This window comes from Rhea pennata, chromosome 4, assembly GCF_028389875.1.
Source record: "Rhea pennata isolate bPtePen1 chromosome 4, bPtePen1.pri, whole genome shotgun sequence".
In the NCBI taxonomy this organism is placed as follows: domain Eukaryota; kingdom Metazoa; phylum Chordata; class Aves; order Rheiformes; family Rheidae; genus Rhea; species Rhea pennata.
Genome location: NC_084666.1, coordinates 852,629 through 874,658, shown reverse-complemented (window position 1 = coordinate 874,658; position 22,030 = coordinate 852,629). Strand labels below are relative to the sequence as shown.

Sequence of the window (22,030 nt, the reverse complement as noted above, 5' to 3'; positions counted from 1 at the left end):
TGCCTGGGGAAAAATACTTGAAAGAGTGTGGGGTGGTGATAGTCTGTGTAGCTGTGGGCTGGGCCTCAGCTGCATTGCAGTGTAGGAGAACAAAAATAAACACAGTAACTTTGGGTTCCCCAGTGAATCACAGCTCAAAGCAGAGAATTGATAACTCATCTGGGTGTAAGCCCAGTAAGAGAATGTCTAAAGCAGGGCATCTGGCAAGGCATAAGGTACTGGAAAAATCTACACAGCTGGGAGATAAGTGTGACTGGGGACTCCAGATGCAAAGGCCTTATCTCTCAACAAAGATTAGAGCAATTTAATCTTTACAGCCTACTATATTAAAAAGGTGTGTATACAGGTGGTGAGGAGGAGAAACTTGAAGAAAGGAGAAAGATTCTTCATAGTGCAGCTAAAATAGATCAACCTGAGATTTGTGGCCTACTCATAAGGAGTCTAAAAGTTATGTATACGAACTGCTACATGAATTTGCTATCTATACTCTTTTTGTGAAATTAGAGGAATTGATCTCTTAAAAAATGAGGCTAATAAACTTCAGACCCTTTTCATGTTGCTACTTTAGAGATTTTGAGGGGTAGCCCACAATAATTTTCACTCCTCTTTTTCTCCTTCTTGCTTGAGTGCTGCATGGGTATGGGTTAGTTGATGTGCTGTCTGGATTTCTGTTAAGGTCAAGATTATATTCCTATAGAGTAAAATGTTAGAGCTTATTAGCAACTGGTCTCCAAACACACATGCTGTCAGTGATGCCACTTTGGGGAGAAAAAAAAAGTCTTATGTGTAATGTGTATGCTTGATAATTTTTCTGAATCAGACTGAGGGATAATTAGATGGCCTCTGACCCCACTTTGCAAGCTGGAATTTGAGCATTGTTAAACCCAAAGAGAGTTATCCAGCTGGGATGGTATCTGTTATCCAGCAGAAAATTGGGAATGCAGCAGTCACCTCTCCTCTCTCCCTCTTGTGCCAGCCCTTGCAAATTGAGGCTTATTCCTGAGTGACCACTGGGCAGACATCAAGGAAAGGAGCTGTAAAAGTGTACAAAGAAAGGGCTGATTTTTCTGAAGTCTGGGTTGTTATGGGTGGGTTTTTGGTAAATGATCAGCTAGTGTGCAAACACAATGATTCCCAAGGCTATTTATAGAGCTCTGGGCTGGGAACCGTAGCCCTGCCAGCCTCTTCTATCGCATAACCCCTGACATGCTCTGCTGAAAGGGCCTAGACCAAAGTTTTGCCTTTCCCCAACACTAGCTTGTGGAGGGTAAGGAGGACCATATGTCCTTCGCCTTGAGCCAAGTGCACAGCTGTACTCAATTCTCCTGTCTAGTGCTGACTTGTTAACTCTTTGGGGGTGAAGGGGGAGGAATATGACTAATGCCATATTTAGTGCAAGAAACAAGCTTTCACAGGGGGTAGGAGCAAACCAGAAGTGGGATTGATGAGGGAGATTTGCTTTTCATGAGTTTCAACAGTCTTGCTTTGACTGACACTGTTTGTTTTGCTGTGTGTTATCCTACTGAATTAGGTAAGGAAATGGTTTAATAGCTTGCCTGGAAAGAGCGGATAACCATATGTGGAATTCTGTGGTATCTGAGTGTGTTATCCAGATATTAATAACTCTCCATGTCTTAGGCTGCTCCGTCTTCGCAGTTTGAAGCGTTCCTGTGTGTACCCGTTTGCCACCAGGAAGGCTGTTTTCCAACCACAGTTTGATCTCAACATTGACTGACTTTGTTTTGCTCCCTTTCCGCTTGAATGGCTTTGGAGGGACTCCGCTGGCTCCCACACTACCGCATGGCTCCCACAGCAGCACCTTTCTGCTGTTTCCTCTGCCTGTGGCTCACCCACTGGCAAATTTTTGCTTCCAGGATCAGCTTCCTTCTCTGTTGCTGCAGCTGCATCATTCTGTTATCTCTTTCTCTGCATCAGACTGTTACTTGCTCGTTTGTGCTTTCTGTCCCCTCGCACATAATTCTCTATCTTGGCCTTGTCTCCCTGTGTGTCAGCTACCGGGCTGCAGTACTGCCTTGTATGTGGCATCCCTCCCCACCTCCCACTGAGCTGATCCAGGAAGCCTCTGTCCTCCTATCAAATGTCTTAATACTGTGAAGTTGGCTTGAGGGGTGAGGATAACCTGCACTTGCTCAGTTTTGTAATTCCAAAGTGAGAGCTGAAACTGCGTGGGAGGAGTTATTGCTTCTTATCCCCCTTACAGCCCACTTCTCATCTGTCATTTGTATTAGACTGTATGCTTTGAGGCAAAGACAGCGCTTCTCATGTAGCAGAACCGGATTGTTTGTGGTGTTTGCAGCAGTGCCGAATCAGACCGGAGCGCCAAAGTACACTGACAGACCATTTTGCAGCCCTGTCAGGTACAAACAAGAGTCTGGAGTGCGGCAGCTACGACTGAGCTGATGTAGTTGTCTTCTGCTGCCAAAGGGATCGGATGACTTCAGAGCTGGTGTGGAGAGGCTGGAGGCGAAGGGAGCAGGACTGCTCCCTGTCAGCCCTGTGCCGTGTAACATCCAAGGTTAACGGGTGGCACTGCTCTTGAGTGAGTACACAACGGTGATTCTCTGGGGAATCAGAGGCAAGATCGGGCTCACAGTTTTCAACTAGCCGTATCTGAATTCTGTTGCTGGCTTGGCTGCTATCTCCTTTCTTTAAATTGGAGCGCAGAACTCCCCTCAAATTTTGTACCAACCACATAATGCTCAACTTAACATACCTGAGCAGGAGCTTTAGTGTCATGTGGTGGGAGAAAGGGGACGGGTGGGAAATACCTGGCTACTTTTCTGTTCCCAAAGCAGGCTTCAGCTCTGCAGCAGTGGGACTGATTGTTTTCATGTGTTGCCATTGTGTCTTGGACTAGAATTTCTAACATCTTTAAAGGCAAAGGAGATTTTTCAAGGTACATGTCACTTGTATTCGTTTTCCTGAATTTAGTTTAATATGGCTGTTACAGTTCCAAAGACACAAGTTTAAAGCTAACAAATAAAAAGATGTGGTTTGAGTTGAAAAGAAGAGGGGGAGTGAAAACGGGAAGAAAATAAAAGAAAGAAATAAGCTCTTAAAACAAGGTAGCAGAAGATGGGATGCTTGGATATCAACTCACAGAACTTCAAATGCAAAAGTGGTTTTTGAGATGCTTTTTAATTTCCATAACTGCCTGATTAAAATGGGAAATGCAAGACAGCTGTTAGAGCTCGGGTTGTTTTCCTTGAGTTATGCTTCCTGCTGCTCACCTTTGCCTTGATTTCAGATCCCAAATGGTGAAATATGACTATGGCTGTGTGTTTTCTGCAGAAGGGCTCGATCCGCTTTCCTTGTGTGTGCTGGGCAGGAAGGTTTGTGCACTGCTTTCTTTCTGCTGGTCTCTCCAGCACACTTGCTCTGGCCATGAGTGGATTCACTTGGGTTCAGGTTACGTTTTTGTGGAGTTCCAGTACTCACTACTTTGAATACCAAATAAAGCTCACAGCTCCACAGGGAACTCTGCAGCAGTGCTCGAACATGAAGGTCTGTGCTCAATAGCCAGCCTTGTGTCTGTACCACAGTGCTGTCTTTTTTTGCTGCTCACAAGAAACAGTCCCTGAAGTTCATGACAGGCAAATCCTCAAATCTCCTCTGCCCTCTAGCTCTGCAGATCGGAATGATGGTTTTTCCTCCCATTCTTTGTCATTAAGCTCACAAGACTGCTAGATGGTGGAGTCCTGACAGTACTTAAATCTGTGGGTGCAAAACAACAGATGATTATGGATCCAGAGCTGCAATGTGCCAAGGACTGCAGTGTCTGGTGTGAGATGGTAGATGCCTCTGTCCAGTTCCTCTCTCGGAAGGCATATGCCTTCCTGTTCTCCCACCAGCTGTAGCCTCTGGCTGAGGACTGGTTGTGGCTAAGAATATTTTAAATGGGATAGGACTTGGACAGCGTTCCTGTCCCTGCCATATCTGCCTCTGCTGTTAGCAGGTGGATTTTGCTGATGGTGCATTTTGTTTATGGAAGTGCTCAAGTCAGCCTGCGGTCCTGCTGACAGCCAGCACAGGTGCTAAAGGACACGTCTGTATGGAAACAAGGATGCTTCCTCAAAAAAAAAGTTCATCACCTTTAGATGTTGGTGAAGTTGATAATACTATTACATTAGCATCTTACTGTGTAGCCTGCACTAACAGAGTGTGGTTTGATAGCCCTCCGGTGTTTAGCTTGCTTGCTTTGTGTCAGTGACTATTTCAAAGCTGATGGGCCTGGCTTCCTGCTTAGGGCTTTAGAGCTTGTGGTGCTTGTTGGAGGCCCTGAGTCAGGCTCCTGCCAGGGCTGCATTAACTGTGGGGTGTTTGAGACCTCACAACTTTGGAGTGCTAGTTTCCAGCAGTGGTGCCAACGTACGGGAGATCCTCCTCACCTTCCCACTGGAACGGTGATGCTTTGGTCCTGTCGGTACAGCACGGTAGCTCTTCAGCGTAACTCCCTGTTCAGCTGGGGCTAAACTGGGTGTCACTTACTGAACTTCAGCAACGGCTGCGTGGGCATAGCATGTGTCCAGCCCAGTATCGGCTGGCAAAAGGCCTGCTTGATCTTTAGTTTTAAGTCAGTCTCTCTGCAGGTACTCAGTGTGTTGTTCCCTTACGGGCTGAGCTTTGAATTGGAGTCCTGAAAACCTTGATCTATCAGACATTTCCAGTGCCCTTTGGGTGGGGAGGAAGGTGGGGTGAGAGGCAGAGGGTTTTATGTAACTCTAGGGCCCTATGCTGAACCCCAAAGAGTGGGACTCAGCCTGGGCCGACAAAAGAAGCTGGTGTTGCCTCACTCTCTTACCTGATGACTGAGGCTGGAGATGAGGCTGATCTGAAGGTCGCTGGGTTACCAGATAAATTCTTCCCCTTTCTTTGCTCCCTCCAGGTAATCTCAACAAGAGATACAAGTATCAGGTCATTCTCCTCTGTTTCTACAGGGTGTGATGTAGTGAGGTCACAGAGCAGAAAGGACAGACATATTTATATGTCAACAGTGTCTGAAGATCTTGAAAAGAAAGTGGTCTAAGGAAGCTGGAGCATGTGTTATTCTGCTATTGATTTTTTTTTTCCCCTCACTAAATAACCTATCCTGAACAGATAGTTACACACGGATGAAAGCGGCTGCTCAGGTGCAAACATAGCAACTGGCTGGATTGGCCTAGCCAGGCTGAAAAATACACAAAAATAAATCTTGTAGCAAATCAGGATTGCCTAGTAATTCTAGCTGTGGGATTGGGTTCCACAACATACTTAACCTTTGAATATTGTAGAGGTTTGGGCTGTTTCTGGTGGACCTGCTGCTGCATTCTAGCAGTAGTGATAATTGTAGAAATATCTTGATACTGTTCTAGTCCGGTAGGGTGAAAATAGTTCTGCTGTGTGTATCACGTGGAAGCGCATCACTGCTCTTCAGAGGGCTGGTTACGTCAGGATTTCCAAAGGCTCTCTGGTTACTGGGCTGAAGTCCGCACATGTTCTGCTCATCATTAGAAGATGAAATATTTAATGCGTGGAGCCTGGCCGATGCCTCTGCAGAATGATAAACAAACGCTCCATTCTGCGTGTGATTTATGAGCTCTGTGCTTTGAATCACTTCAGTAAGAGGACTGGAGGTACAGTCCCTTTGCTCAAACACCAAAGGGGACCAGAATTCCTATTTCCCTTTGTGTGTTTTGCAGTACATTTTCCAAAAGAAGACTAATGTGCCAGGCCTCTCTTCCAGTTCCAGGCAAGTACTGAAACATTAAGAAACCCTGGAAATGTTTATAAAAGCTGGTGAGGACCTCCCAGGCTAATTTCCTGCCTCACAGGCCACCGCAGTGCATAATTCCTTGGATTTACCGTGCTCTGTCTTAGAACGGTGCTTCTGCGTGGCTGCAGCTCTCGGGAGATAGTTTATATGCTCTAGATCTGTTTCTTTGAGATCTCAGAGCTCAGGTTCAAGACTACTTCTTTATTGATCTCGTTTTCCAGCATGAGATGAATGGGAAAACAAGTCTAAGAAGTCTTCATCGTAAGAAGACTTTTTCTTTTTTTAATGGAGAATCATGGCTCAGAGCAGTACTTTGCTGTACAGTGTCTCAGTGATATATCAAAATTGCCCAAACTCTGTGTGTATATTTGGTAGAGTGTGAACACACTCATGGTTACAGTGCTGCTCCAGCAACTCAGATGAATAACATGCTGACCAAAATATACATTAAGGCTGGCTTAGAAAGGCTGGAAAATATAACCTTGGAAGGTGTTCTTCCAAGCTGAAAATGGAGTTTACGTGCCTCTAAATCGCTGCCTGCTAGGACTGCAGGTGAATGGTCTGCTTTGTGCTCGCCGTGCCTGCATCCGGGAGGGAAGGGAGAGGGGGGTCTGCTCGGGATGAAGGGCCGAGCGGGGAGGGATCCGAAGCAGTGGCACGGCGAACCCCAGGAGAGGTGGCCCTGCAGCTCCTCGCTCAGGCTGCTAAAGCACAAGCGCAAAACACAGCGGAGGAAAGTAAGTGCTTCTGGTTTGCTCCTGCGAGAGACCGCTGATATGTTCAGCACATGAGCAGATAAGGGGAAACGGTGACCTTGAGTCCTTCAGACCTAGCAGTGAAAAATGCGAGATGAAACACTTCATTTCTTTCCTTCTTGTTTTGGCTACCGAGGCAGTAAATCCGTCAGGTTGCGTCAATGCCGTTGCTCTGTGCTTGCGTGCCCCGAGCCGTGTCCTGCGCGCTGCCCCCTCTGCAGAGCGCTGCTCAGGTAGGCGCTGGCCCCCGGCGTGTCGGGCTGGTGAATCGGGGAGATCCTGTGTTTGTCCTGAGCGCCCGGGCATGGTCTGTAGCCTGTGAACACCTCTGTTCCCTGCAGTACTGGCAACACCTGAGACCTCTTTGTGCTTGAGATGACCGGGATTTAAACCAGCGTTACTGAAAAGTATTCTGCGTAATAAGCACTTTCACCCAAAATGTTGCCGATGGATCTGATTTCCGCCTGTTTTTTCCAAGAGGCCGCGAGAAAGGACTCCCATTTCAGCAGCTCAGAGCTGCGAAATGCCGCAGCGCTGCGGGTGTCCGTGCGTGCTGATGGTTTGGATGCGGCTGCCTGACGCGGCTGCTCTGAAACATCCGTAACTGAAAATAAGCTGCTGTGCACCGGGATGCCACGCGCGTGGCTCTCGCCTCACCTCCAGCGGAGGTGAAACAGGAGAGCGCCGGCGCTTCGTGGGTTCGGTGGCGGCACCGACGAATGCTTGTGGTGGTCGCTGCAAAGTCCCTCTTCACTTAGGACCGTTTTGAAACGCCTGGCCAGGATTCTGTCGGGCAGTAGCGGAGGAGGCTTTAACCCCACGCCAGGAATCTGGAACGTTTCACCCTCTGGAAGCTTTGAGGCAGCTTAATTTAAGCAGAAGACTTGGGAATACTTAAGCATGAAAATGTATATAATAACCGTAGCGGAAAAAGCTTTCCGTCGTGAAACTGGACAACTCTGCACATGCTTAGAGCAGCGGAAAACTGGGCTTTGGACCTCTGCATGTTTTGAATTACGGGTTTAGGACCAATCAGAATGGAGGAAAAAAAATTGAGGTATTTGTTACAAAGTAAATAAGGGCTATTGACCATAAAATTGAGGTACGGACTCCTCCTGCGCTCCAGCTTTGGTGAAAGGAGCGTCTGTTCGCAGGGCCCCGGCGCGAGCCGATCAGCGCCGCGTTGTGCTGGAGGTGCCGGTGGTGGTTAGGTGGCTTCGCATCCCCGGCGTGTGTGAGCGGTGCCGAGAGGCTGGCCGCTCTCCAGGCGGTCCTGTCTCTTGGTAGCTCTTGATCTGCCTCTTTAGGAAGCTGTTGAAGCTAGAACTTGAAAGCTGAGCAAGGGTGGCTTTAACAGCGCTCCGACGCTTTCTGCCCTGCAGCGGCTGTCGGGGTTGGGCGTGCTGAATCCCTTCGGTTTGTTTCTGATCCATAGAACCAGAAATGGGCAACAGGACTTGGACTTTGGAGCCTCCCTTCCGTAGGGGTGGAAAAGCTGCCCCGAGTGAACTGGATTTTAACATGCTGATGGCGTTCATAGTTACTGCACTGTTAAGATCTATTTGTGCTGAGAGCTGTTGCCTTTGCTGCTTCCCTGTCCTCCTGCAAAACCTGTCTGACTGATGGTAACAGAGATGAAAGTCCTGCTGTGTTTCTACCGCAGCGTTATAAACCTAGAAGGGAAATTAAACGTAAGTTGTCTTTTTGTGTGGCTGCAGAGAGTTTTCTTGCCGCTCACTAAATGAGCGTGCCCTTTTGGTACCTCTGTGTTGAGGATGTAAATACGGTGATAGGATGTGAGGCCAAGGTACTTTTTAGCCTTGGCTAAAAAGTTCTTGTTCCTGACAGCATTTGTCGTCAGAAGAGGCCTCCCAAATTCTGCTGTAGATTCAGGGTCAAGATACGCTCTAGAGACACTTCGTTTCAGCTGCTTGATCCTTCTAGCCCTGGAGCCAGCAGAACTGATGCTCTCCAAACTGTTGCCTTGAAACCGTAGTTTTGGGGAGTTTTCAGCATTAAAGTTTCATGGTGGCTGTGAAAATGCTGTGTAAAGACCAGGCTGAACCTGGGGTTTGCTGCTGGTGGGAGGCCTGAAAGGAGAACATGCGGGAGAACGGAGATTTCTTTTTCTCCTCTCCTCCCCTTCTGACTGTTATAACTGGCACGTCCACTTTGCGTGTAGGTGGCCAGCAGGATCTTGGGTGTCCCTTTTGTGAGAAGGGACCCGTTCCGTCCCGTGCAGAGGCCTCCTTTCTCCTGAACACCTACTGGCATGAGGCCGTTCGCCGCAGCCTTGCCCGGCGCGCTCCCTCCTCTCGCGGAGGCTCCTCGCGGCTCGCAGCTGACCCGCACCGGGAGCCGTGCTCCCGTCCGCGCGGGGCGGAGGACGGGGAGCGCCGACGGGCGAGAGGGAACCAACGCCGTCCTCCCCGCCAGGCAGGTCACCTGGCTCAACGGCTGTCGCCATGCTGTCAGCTCCGCCGTCCCCTTCTGGGCAGGCCCGAGGGGAGGAAAGGAGAGCGAGAAGAAAAGCCGTTTGCGAAAGGGAGAGACAGCCTGTGCACTCTGTAGGGTGCAGTCCTGTAGAGGCAGGAACTGGCTGTCTCTCTTACTGGCTACATTTTTTTTTTTTTTTTTTTTTTTTTGCTTTTCTCCACAGATCCAAGTTTTTGCTACGCCTTGGAGCTCTTTGGTGTCTCTCCACTGTTTACCTCATCGGGAGCGCAGTATTTTTCCACGCTCGCGCTGTAGACGGTTCGTTCTTCCTGCCAGCTTGAGTGCATGCTCAGCAGGGTCTCTCTCTTTCTCTCCAGCCCAGCGCTGGAGTGATTTATGGCACAGAAGGCAGGCCCTTCAGAGGAGTGGTGAGCTAACGTTTTGTTCTGGAGTGTCTGGCAAACACTTGGGGGAAACCCTTTTTTGCTGTTCAGAAACAGCTGCAAAGCTCTGTTTAGAGCCTGCACCGAGGGAGCAAGGTCTCTTGCTGCAGACAGATAATTGCGAAGGATGTGGGAGGCTCGGGGAGGGAGAAGAAGCTGGCTTAAAAAGAAAACATAAAATCTTCCCCTCTCCTTTTGTGCTGCTTCTCCAATTCAACTATTTTCCTCAGCAATCGATACAGAGCCTCCTGGCCTCCACCAGGACAGAGCGACAGGCAGCTTGCCCTTTTTTTCATGCTCTCCCCTTGACAGCAGCTGACGGCAACTGCCTGATGGATAACAGGGAGATGGAAGGACTTTTGCTTCCACCGATATAGCTGTTCTTATGAGTGATCCTGCCTTACATTTTTATTTACTTAGAGGAGCTGACTTTAGGTGGTTGTTAGGTATAAGCAGTAGGTGCTGCAAGCTCCTCAAATCCTGTGTGCAGTTGAGCTAGAGGCTCTGCCTGTTCAAACACCTCTGCTCGCAGCACGGGAAGGAGGGAATGATAGACTTTCTAACAGGTGACAGAACTCTGTTGTTCTAAAACTTCAGCATCTTCTTGCTTGCTTTGCAACTCTGTTCCTTTTTCTTTCTGCCTTGCAACTGTCTTTTGCCAGACTTGAGCTGTCTGTACTCAAGAAGTTTTATTTAACAAGCAAGAGACGTCACGTTAGCTTTGGCATCATTTAAGTTTTCATATTTATTTAATACAGAGTACTTCTTGCTTCTCTGAAGATGGTGAACACTGCTTAAATGTGGTCTGATACAGTGCATATCGCCAGCTTACGCATAGGCCTAAGGACCAGAAGCAGCCAGTGATAGCTGCTAGTCTCAGTGCTCTAGGGCTGAGCACCTTTGCTGTCGACAGGGATCACTTTTCAAAGTGGGTAACCTAAGATAACATGAGACAGCTTTAGTATACTTCTACTTCAGATTTCTCCTGGAAATAAGAATAATCTGCTTCACCTCTTGAAAAAATAAATAAATAAAGCTATATTTTAATTAGTAATTATAATTTAGTTAGTAATTTAATAAATCACTGCTCTTTCATGAGTTAGAGCTTTTGGCCAGGATGTAGATCTGATGTCAGTTGTGATCTACATTGAAACAGAAGTGTTTTTTTTCCTCTTTTTTAATTTAGCTGTGAAAGTGAAGATGGGCTTAACTAAGTGATCCAATGCAGTATGCCAGAGATCTATCTTAGCACAGAACTTGCGTAGTAATCGCCAGTAGATGCTTAGAGGGAAGTATAAAAATTGCCTTGTCAGGAATGACCAGTCTGGAAATCTGATTTAGAGACTTTCTGACTGCGGGGTCACAGTCTGACTTCTGGAGGACAGGTCAGTAGCTGGCTGTTAAACATGAATCTGTCTCCTGTGTTTGGTTCACTCATGCTGTTGGTCTTCGTTGCCACTTGTGTTGAGTGCCTTGCTTAATTAAGTTGTGGAAAAGTCCTTTTGGATGTCCAGAATAGTGCAGGAGGTGGAGCTGTGCAGCCCTGGTTGTTCTGGGCTGTCTGAGAGGTGCCATCTTTCAAAGCTGCGGGCAGAGATTCCTGGGGCGTTCGTTACTCACTGCTCCGAGTGCTAGGGATCCGAGGTGGAGCAGGTCCTTTGTCTTGTATGTAGCCGTGTAAGGCTTGGAGAACCATGAGAGGTCATCTGATTTGTCTATGTGTTCCTGAGATCAGGTTAAGCGTACTGGGACTAACCTTGACACTCCTCCGTGACTGTTCCCTGAAACCCCTGGGAGAAGTTTCAGCCCTCCCTACAAAGACTATTTGTTCCCATTGTCCCCCAAGGTTTCCCACCAGTCCCCATGACACCCTTCTTAAAACCTAATTTCTACTACTGTAAAAAGACAAAAACCTTTTGTCTTTACAAGTCTTACAATACCTGTAAAAAGACCTTCTATGTCCATGAAGACAAAAGAACAAAAGACTAATTTTTTGCAAGCCTTTTTGATACCTGAAGGTTGTTTTAAGGCCTGTGTTGTCTCAGGCTTCCCCTGCCTAGAACCTCCTCCAGACTAAACAAACTCACATCTGTCAGTCTTCCGAAGAAATCATGTTTTCCAGCCCTCTTATTCACTCTGGACACTCTCCAGTTCGTCCACGTGTTTCAGAGTTATGTTGGAGCTGGATGCAGCTCAGGTCCAGACGTGGCCTTCACCAGTGAAAAGCAGAACATAAAACCTGGATGTAATTATGTGATGATCAGACTTTTTTCAACAGTGTCACGCTGATTTTTAAGTCCACATTTGCTTCCTGCTTCCCACATGTCATAGTCTGTACTTCTCTATGGAATATTCGTCTCATTAACCTCTCTTTGTGTCTTTCCTTCCATCTGCTTCTGTTGACCTCTCGAAAGATGAGTTGTTAGCTGGCATAGCTTATCAGAAACTCCATAAGGTTTGTATTTTGTAAAACCATGCTCCTGGAACTGTGAAACTGTGATTCTGTGTGTGTGTGCGTGCGTGCTTTTTTTTTTTTTTTTTAAGGGCAGCCTTAATGTTTCAAATCAACAAACTTTTGTGAAATGTGCTCTAAAAATAAGTTAAAGGAGAGATAATAGGATTCAAACTGGTACTCATCCAAAAAAATCCATTATCTTGAGGTACAGAGTGATTTATTCAGTGTTGCTGGTGTGTTGACTGTACTGATAGCCAGGTTTTGGTCTTTTGTATTTTGTGGCAGATTTTAAATAAATAATAAAAGGCTTAAGTGTTTGACCCACTTTCTGGCTAGTTAGAGAAGAGGTCGGGTTGTCTATGTGAAATTCATAATTACATGTCTAAGTTTGAATCCTTTGGGTTCCCATTGCAATATTAAAGTGGTTAGGTTAGTCTGAAGTTTATTCAAGGTATATAGTTCAGGTATGCCAGAAATTAGATTATGTAGGAAAATGAACATTATAGAGAGAATATTAAACTCCATTTTCCCAGCTCAAACTTGCAGACTGAAGAATGCAGTTAGTATATCAAATGAGATGGATGAACTGGGAATGTGGAGACATGGTGCCTGAGCCAAGCTCTGTTAATAATTCCTGTGATCACTAGCTTCATATGGGAATTGCCACTGTCCTTGCATCTGAGTGTAGAAAGCAATTCATGGGCATTTGGGAGTCCTCTAATAACCCTGAGCCTGGAAAAGACCTCAAGATTATGTAGCCCAGCATCAGGCAGCTGTTGAGACTCGGCCCTTTTCACAGACTGTCCTTTTGAAATTAAATCCGTGTGCATTCATGGCTGTGGGCCCCGTTGAGAAACACTGCTCAGATTATCCCTTTGCACTAAGTCAAGACCAAGTATGTTCAGACTACCCCTGACAGATCAAAACCCTAAAAAATAAAGGCCACTAGTGTTGGAGAAAAGTAATACTACTGCTAGTGCTACATGCTTTGAAGGACAGAACAGGAGGAAAGAATAGTGCCTTGCCTCTATTTGAGGGGGGGGGAAACCCAAAACAAAACAAAAAGTGCCCTGGAAGCACTGGGGTTCTTGCATTGTAAGACTGACTTGTTGTCCATTAACATGGTTGATGGCAAGCGTGCCATTGTAAGCTGCATTGCCAGCTTGGTGTGTTACTCCTCGCTGTAAATTTGAAAGTGTGTGTTACGTGGTGGTGTGGGACTCTCCAGCTGTTTGTCTGCTCCCTGACCCTGTTGTTTTCCTTCCCAGAGTCAGTAATGATGAATGGTTCCGACGTTGCCAATACAACAACATCCAGCCCCAAATCCAAAGAGGACCAAGTAGTGAATGGCCACGATGAAAAGGAAAACAACCCTTTTGCAGAGTACATGTGGATGGAGAATGAAGAAGACTTCAACAGACAGGTAGGAAAAGTGCTATCCAGCCCCATGCTTCTGAGGCTAAAATTGAGGAGAGGATAAAGGAAAGAAGGTTTCTTTTGCTGATGTTTAGGCACTGTGAAAGTGTGCGAGTCACAGCTGATGTTGGCCCTGCAAAGAGGGGATGACTTTCAGCTAGAGGGCAGAGTTGCACTGTTTCTGTTGGGTCTGCCTGTAAAGATGTGTGATGTGTAAAGTTAGAAAAACAAACAAACAAAAAAAAAAACTCATGATGCCTTTGGCCCTGTCAGATCTCTTTCAGAGGGCCAGTGATGGCACTGTTACTTCTTTTTGCACCTTGCTCTGATAACTGAGATGTTCACTTTGTGCATGCTCAGCTCAAAGGAGAAAACAAGCACAAAAATCAGCACCTAAAATTTTGTAGCATTTGTAGCATTGCTGTCTCGGTGATGAGTTTTTACAGTTACTTCCTGCCCATTCAGGTAAAGGTCTTTCCATTTAAGTGAAATGGCCCCAAATGTTCTTTGAAGCAGCTATGTTATGGACCACTTGATAGGAGGCTTGATCACTGGATGCCTCATCTATTGGTAACGGTCAGCTAAACTTTCCAGAGTACCTGGTAAATCATGATATGATTTGAACAGCACTAGCTTGGTTGAGTGAATACTGTGATGCTGCGTGCAGGAGCAAAGGTAACTTCAGCATAGCATCTTCTCCATGCTTTGCTTTGGGCTTGCGTAAGGTTTTTGTTCAAATGCCAGGGCCGTGCAAGGTGGCAGCGGAGAGACTGCTGGAGGCTTCCTAGTCCCTTGCAGTCATCCCTGGAGCTGGGGAGAAGTCAGCCAGCCTGAACTGGGTGGGGAAGGAGCTTGCTGCTTCAGCTGGCTGAGCTTGTTGTGAGCAGAAAACCTGCACCCTCGTTCATGGAGACAACTTGCAGAATGCTTCTTCCCTCCTGACACATTCCCACAAGTGTGTACTGGATTTCCAGACACCAAGCTATTGGGAGATTGGTAGGGGAGGAACACTTTAGCTTAGGGTAGGTTGAATGCAGGGAGGCTGCTTTTTGAGCCCTCACCACGCCCTTGGTCACCAAAGGAGAATTTCATCAGCCTTATTAGTGCTCTCAGCAGAAAATCTCCATATGGTAATACTTAAGTCTGTTCCCACAGGAGGAAACTTCAGCTGCCAGCTCACAGTTACTCCTAGTGAGTATGCAGTAACTGAGTTTTGCCACACCAAATTATGTTAGCAATTGTTAGTGGGCTATGACTCAAGTGTTTTGTTTTTTTTAATGACGTGATTAGGCAGCAGGCAGCCCCCACAAGCAGCTGTGCTGATGGAAATGTGCAAGATTAATTAGTTAATGTTTGTAAAATGCTGTCTTGATTAAAAGTATGATGAAGGCAAAGTGCTGGAATTAGAAGGCCCAGCAAATCATTTTCTTTCTCCTTCTCTCTGATGGAGGGAAGATTCTGGGGTGGAGGAGCAGTGAAGGCAGTGCAAAGGGAGCATGATGATGAGGCATAATGAGATGAGGAGGGAAGAAAATGGAGCTGACAACTGAGGGATTTTTCTGGCACAGAGCTCCAAGGAGCCTGGAGAGTAAGATAAAGAGAAGTAACCATACTGTGCGGTTGAGATACCTGTGTTTTCCTAGTCTGCCAGCTTTTGCTTCTGAAGTTACAGCTTTTCGGAAATGCCATGGGAACTCAACCGGTGGTTGCAGCCCTGTTGTGTCATAGTTGCTTGATGCCCTGGTGAAATACTGCCTGGGGAAAATAAATAGCTTTTATGGAAGTTCCAGTTACTCTTTTAAGGGCTTTGAAGCCCATGTGGCAAGGGCTTCTCCTGCTAGTGATGTACCAGCCAAGCTAGAGAGCACTTTTCTGCAGGATTTTCATACGTTTGAAGCCTGTGCTGCCTCTCCTGGGGGAAGCAGTCATGCTGCCCCTGTCCTCAGGTTGGCAAGACAATTTATGTGGCTCTGCAGCGCCTAGTTTGGGAAGTCGCCCCGGGTCAAAGCTGACCTGTGCTCGCAAGAGAGGGTGTGGTGCCAGTGATGGGAGCAAGTACCAGGCTTTTCTTGAACCCACTGTCTTTTCAATTCTTATCAGCTTTCCAAAGTCACGCTTCTTCCCCACCTCCTCCACAGCGTTTTCAGTAGTTCAAGCACTGGAGAAATAGAACAGGCAGGTGTTTTCAGAAACCCACAGGCTGCTTGGCGCCATCCACCATTATTTATGCTAGCAAGATTCCTTTTCCCGAGGAGCCAGCACATCCCAGAGGGCAAGAAAGGGAGTAGTGAGCCCTTGCTGTAGGAAGAAACTGTGCTGACACCAGATGAGGCTGCTGCTGCTGCAGAATCTCTGGAATAACCTGTAGTGGGAGGTGACAGCTGTATTAAATGTGACAGCTGTATCAAATGTCACAGGAGGCTAAAGAAAAACTCAAAGCAAATAATAAACCTTTTGTCTCCTAGTTTAGATTGTCATGATGTAGTAGTAAGGGGCCTGATGCTTTCTTGGTAGCTAGAGAAAGGTGTGAGCTTGTCTAGGATCTCTCTCTCCCTGACCGGAGCTGGTGCTAGCGCTGTCACTGTCTCCCCTGACTTGCAGTGTGCACGAGCATTGGCCTTCATGGCCAGTTGCACATGCCGAAATGATTCTGGTGTGGAAAAAAATAGGTGCTATCTGAACCTGCTAGCATCCAGCCGGCAGCTACGAGACTTGAAGAGGGAATATTCACCTTTGAAATATTCTGTGATATGTAAACTGACAAAACTGACTCTAGCTCCATGCCGTGTCCTATAGATGCACAGGATCCAAGGACAGTCATCCAGCAGTCTTGGACAGGCAGAATATGTGCAGGAAGCATAGTAACACTGAACAACGGGGTAGGAGAAACCAGTGGGCTGCTCTAAGAATAAAATATGCAAGGGAGAGCTGTTCTGGATTGCAGTCACGTCACTGGTGATGGGAAAGCTGGGCTTGGAAGAGCTGTTGCTCCCCTGTGAGATACCATGCAACCGTGTGAAAGGACCTGGAGCAACTCCAGCTGGGAGGTGCAAGCATGGGGACTGCTTTGGTTCTCCGGCTTTGGGAGTAGTGTCAGTGGCTCCAGGCACAAATCATGTGCATGGAAGGGCATACAGCAGCAAATGGAGCTGCTGAATGAAGTGTGACAAATATCTGAGATGCTTTTGCTGAGCTTTTTGCAGATGATGGCAACATGGGAGCTGTAAGATCACATAAGGCTAATCTTTTTTTTTTTTTCTTGTAATATCCTGTTTCTTCATGAGTTAGTGTCAGAATATGCTTTCAAGAACAGCCACTGGAAACCCAGCTGAGGATAATTATGGGATGGTTTGCTAGTGGTAAAGGAGATTTTCCCCACCCAGAACTGATTTTTGAGGGCTGATGGAGAAACATTTTCCAGTAGTTCAGGCTGGAGATGACCTTCAAGATATCAGACTACTTTGGTTACTCAGTGAGAGAGCTTTTAAAAATGCTCTCGGGAAACTTGCCCCCTGTTCTAAGTGAAGATTCAAAGAGTAAGTTTGCGGCATTTCAGGCAAGATCAGTCTTTAAGCTTGCTTTTGCTCTGGGCTTAGGCAGAGTTTGGCATGGTCTGTGCTGTGCTTCCAACATAGATTTCTGGTTTGCATTTTGTAAAAGTTTGCATTAGTATTGCAAAGCCAAAGACCTCTCCTCCTGCGATGTGGTGAATGCTTCTCTTTCCTTTTGGCTTAGCACAAGTCCAAGGTCCTCTTTGAGGCAGAGGGGTGAACTGCTTTGCTTCACCACCGAGACTAATCCTCCTCTGGTCAGACTCCTTATGAAAGAGCTCGGCAAGAAAAGCTGCGTGGCTCTGCAGGAATTGGAAAGGAGGGTCTGGAGCCTAGCTGAGGATGAGGTCATGAAGGAGCAACGCTTTGCCTTGGGGCGCTGCTACGCTTGCTGGAAACAGCCTGCTAGGGCAGGGAAGCCAGGAACTGAAATCGGTTGGAATTGGGACTTTTTTGATGGTGCAGGCAGGGGCGTCTGACTCTGCTCCAGCCTGTGTGTTGGAGTACTGGGCACTGAAGGTAGGAAGCACTGCTTGACAAGCCCAGAGAAGTGTCTGCCCTACAGACCTTGAACAGAAAGGTGAAGTTGCTTTGGAAGATGCTGGGGAGGGGGGAAGGCAGCTATACAGGATTGTGGTGTCAGCTGCAGCTGATCTGGAGTAGCGCTCCTAGGCCACATGGCAGAAGCATGAGGTCAAGAGGGATTTGGACAAAAAGGAAGCATTTGGGGACATAACAGGAGGGAGCAAATTGGTGCTGAGGGAGGAAAGGGGACATGGTACTGAATCTGGAGGCAAGTGTCTGCTTGAGCAAAGATGGATATGGGATTTTGGAAGTGCTTTGGGATTGTCCAGGTGGAAAGCCACGTTACAAAGGGAGAGCTGCTGCTGATTTGACTTGTTTTAGCCTAAAGCACAGACTGTCTGAACCAGGGCACAAACCACACAGGTAGGGGAAGTGCATCATCTGGTACAATTTGCTTGTTCTGGGTATAGTTTAAAATGCAACAGGGACAAGCTGTGAATAATCCATGACATCTCAGTCACTAAAGGTGACAAGACTGAGTTTACCAGCGCTACCTTCTGAGCCGGTTCCTTATGGGCAGTACCTCTGGGTACACAGCATGGCATGGTACAGCAGTTCCTTTGGTAGCTAGTTACTGGCAAGGAGTTTCCATCACCTCTATCAGGAGCTGAGGAACTGTGTTAGGTGTTGTGGTGGATTACGGAGCTTATCTTTTTCCTCCAGGAAGCCAGTTTTAGTTGTAGTTTCTGTTTTCTTCTCTTTAATGGAGAATGTTAAGCTTTTTAAAGCATTTTGTGATGTAAGGATTCACTCAACCCTTTTGGACTAAATTTCTTGCCCTTCTGGCAAGAAATTGATGTTGATGACGCACTGAGCTCTTCTGTATTTCTAAATGCTGGAACAGCTGATCAAAATTCTACTATTTTCTGGCTGTTACCTGGCCTGTTCACTTTCTAGTGAGGAAGTGCCTGTTTAGCATAAGGCCAATAGCAGCTACGACTTGAGGGCTGAGCCAGTTCGCAGGCTCACTTATTCTGCTCAAACGTGAGTGGCTAGAGAAAATTGGATGGGAAGTGGATACTGGCTGATTAAAATGACCAGTTGATGGTACATACCTGCTTGTGGCTAAATATGGGACCTAATCAGCCACCCTCCTCAGCTGCCTCATCTGTTCAGTTTGTCAGAGTCCTTCTGACCATCTCTATCCCCCTTCCTTGGCCTCTGCTCCTATGTCTTAGTTGCTTCCTGCTCTGGGATTCAAAGCCAAGTCCTATGAGCTTACTTGGACTCTCCTGCAGCAAAGATAGAATAATCCTCTGCACTCAGCAGGAGTTGACTGCCACCCTGTGTTAGTATGTTTGGAAGCACCTAACATTGCTCTTGAGGTGGTTGAGCAAACTGATCACTCAGAGGGCGCTCCAGATGGAGCGTGTGCATAAGTTGGTCTCCTTCCCTCTGTGCTGTGGGCGGTGGGAGCTGCCTCCCTGTGCCGTCTCACTGCAGAAATGAAGTTGGGAGTTGCCTCTGTTCTTAGTGTTGCACATACAGTAGGACGTGTTAATATTATGTGTATATGGGCTTTCCTAAACTAGTGTAAACAAGTTACCTCAGAGAGGTTACACTCTGTTCTTGCCTAAGGTAGTACCAGCTGACAGCTCTGCTGCTTCTCCTCCCGTGGTACCTGGCAGAAGCTTGCAAATCCTTACTTAGTGAATTTTCTGGTCTGATCAGTGGGAAATCTGGCCTGCACTAAGTTTCAGATGCTCAGCTTCTTTGATGAAGAGAATTGGTAAACTATGTAGGCAACCTGGGTGAATCACATGGGGCAGATTTTCAACCTTAAATGAGCTTGCTGGAGAATAAAACACTAATTCCAGAAGCTGTACTCCTCAGCTCCCCATGTTATTAAACCTTATTGCCAACCTGTATTTTACAGTAGCGTGTTAAAACTCAGTGTTTTGCAGCACTATAGTGTTTTTGAGCTGTGGTGCTTATTGAACTGTAGAAGCACAGGAAGCAAGTAAACAAAGTCCCTGCTTTGTCGCTGCGACATCAATCTGAGCCTCACTAACGTTGGACTCTGTACCAGAGACTTCTCTGTGCCACAACATACACTTCTAATGCTGCTTCCCGTTAGGATTTTGTGAGCAATCCTATCCCTTTTGCAGCAAGTTCTGCTGGAATGTGGTATCCTGGTGTTCTGCACGCATGCTAGCATATTTAGATGTCCCATAAATACTACCCTACTCGTGTCTGGACTCACCTGGTGCAGTGTACTTGCACATTACCACGCATCCCGTCCTAGCAGTCCACAGTGGCCAAGAAGCAATGTCTGAAAAAGGCTTTGCTTTAGGTACCTGAAAGTAAAGTAAAGGTACTAATTTTAGACTCTTGTGATTAGTTACAGGCAACTCAGCCATGGTGGTCTGTTTTTTTTTTTTTGTTTGTTTGTTTGTTTTTTTTTGTTTTTTGTTTTTTGTTTTTTGTTTTTTTCCAAACCCTTCTGTGTCGTCTGGGTTTAAAATACAGCTCTGACTGTATTGTGGTCTTTTTAAGGGGTGGACAGATATTGAGGTAAGGTAGGCATGTCCCATTGCAGAGTCTGCTTTTCCATGGTAGAGGACAGCATACGGGAAGCATGAAGATGCATGATTTGTACCCTGTGGCTGATGGTTCTGTTTGGGCAGGTGGAGGAAGAGCTGCAGGAGCAGGAGTTCCTTGACCGCTGTTTCCAGGAGATGCTGGACGAGGAAGACCAGGACTGGTTCATTCCATCACGCGACCTGCCCCAGGGCATTGGGCAACTGCAGCAACAGCTGAATGGGCTCTCTGTTGGTGACGGTCACAGTTCGGAGGACATTCTGGTAAGGACCTCAGAGAAAGTGCTGGTGAAGAGCAGGGTACCTGCCTTGGGAAGCAGGGAAGGGGACAGAATTTCTCTTGGAGTTTTTCTAACTGGCTATAGGATATCCCTGAAAGAGCTGGTTATAACTTGTTGGTGACTATGTGTAATGCATTTTTGGAGTTTTCTGCAAGAATACTTTTTGTGTCAGTATATCTTAAAAACAGAAATAAGTGTGCTAGATCTGCATAATTTGCTCTTTAAAAGCCATGGGAATGGGACTGCTACTTGTACATGTGAAGGTCTGTTTTTGGCCCCAGAGCAAACTAGGACCTCTTTTGACTTCTGGGCAGAGCTGGGGTGTCCTGAAAGAACAGAAGCATTAAGGAGATGTCTGTTTTCATCCTTGAAAAGAGGAGTGTACTGCAGGGCTGGGGAGGGCTACATGGACCAGCACACTGGAGGCTGGTGGTCTAGTCCAGCTCTGCTGACTGTGTTCAGGCATTTGCTTTACCTTCTTCTGCCATGGGGGATGATAAAGTATAGCTGTTTGCACCTTGCAGCCTGTCTGACAACTTTTCTGCTGATGCAAGAACCAAAAGAGAGAGATGGAGGATTCTCACATGTTTATCCTCCAAAGCATGTCCTGGGAGTAGATACTTCTGAGCTGTCACCTGTTAAACGGCATCTTGAATCGTGGGGACGGACTTTGGAGAGCCTGCAGGAATATAAAGCCAGGGTGGCTGCTTTGCATGCATGGAGATCTGTGACTGTCTCCCCTGCAAACAACTAGCAGGATGGAGCATCTTTAGTAAAAGGCATGTGCAGGTCTATGGAGGGGGTAATGCTTGGCAGGTGGTGCATATGCAGGTATTTCTGACTACTCATGGGCCATACTCCCTCTTCTCTTTCAGAGCAAAAGCAACTTGAATCCAGATGCCAAGGAGTTTGTGCCTGGTGTGAAGTACTGACCTTCAAGGCTGGCTTTGGAAAGACTGTGTCCCTGGCTCCAGTGGTGGGGAAGATGGCAATAAGGAGCAGGGAGGAAAGGGAAGGGATCCACCCACCAGCTGGACTCTGCGCCGTAGCAGAGTTGCTGCAACATGGCAAAATCTTGCTCTACGCTTCAAGTACCATTTGGGGGATTTTTGTTTTGGCTTTTTTTATTCTTTCTTTTCATAGTTTATCACTTTTTGGCAGTTTTTGCTTTCTAGGACTTGTGGCCTTTAGGTCTGTCCTGGAGTCCAGCACTCTTCCTGCTTCAGAAGCCAATTTTTGATGCGTGCTTCAGACCTGCTAGTGACAGAGTCATGTTTTCTTGTTTAAGTAGAATTTGTAGGGATCCCCCTGCCTGCTTGCTCCTATCTCAGATGTAGCGAGCCAGGATGGACAGGGCCTGGGCAAGGAGCCACACCAGCTTTTTGTAATTCCATTAAACAGGATTTTTTTTTCTTTTTTATCTAAAGGAAAGGTGAAGTGTAACAAGACTGTAAAGCCTAAGTCCCTCCAAGCAGCAGACTGCATCAGATCTCTGATAAGTGCTGAACACTAATTTATATGCTGCTTTGCTGGTAGGTGAAAGAGTCCTGCCTGCTTTAATTGGTTGTGGGAGTTCTTGCACAGTGGGGGAGACCAGATCCATTAGACACTAGCCCCTGCCATCCTTCCTAGGGGAGGTGTTTCTGCTGCAAAATATGTGTTCCCCTTGAATTTTTTTTTTCCGCCCTGACTTTTGGGCTTATCCAGCGTTAGACTATGGCTCTGAAGCATCTGTACCTTCATTTCTTACTGAAATAGTTGAAATAAATCCAAGAGAAACTGAATATAGCCTGTT

At 46.8% G+C, this 22,030-nt stretch overlaps 1 protein-coding gene across 5 annotated transcripts in view; it reads left to right on the top strand.

The window, feature by feature from the left end:
* Window positions 1–22,019, top strand: part of PAIP2B (poly(A) binding protein interacting protein 2B) — a 27,950-nt gene extending 5,931 nt beyond the window's left edge. For 3 of the 5 annotated variants that reach the window (XM_062574884.1, XM_062574887.1, XM_062574886.1), the window contains exons 2-4: window positions 13,131–13,285; window positions 20,042–20,218; window positions 21,111–22,019. In XM_062574884.1, the coding sequence (XP_062430868.1) occupies window positions 13,139–13,285; window positions 20,042–20,218; window positions 21,111–21,167 (381 nt within the window). In that variant the 5' untranslated portion in view covers window positions 13,131–13,138 and the 3' untranslated portion in view covers window positions 21,168–22,019. Of the gene's footprint in view, window positions 1–9,187; window positions 9,393–10,593; window positions 10,793–11,821; window positions 11,863–13,130; window positions 13,286–20,041; window positions 20,219–21,110 lie in introns of those variants that run through there. The other 2 variants (XM_062574885.1, XM_062574883.1) reach the window with 2 other exon arrangements.
* The last annotated feature ends 11 nt before the right edge of the window (window positions 22,020–22,030 follow it).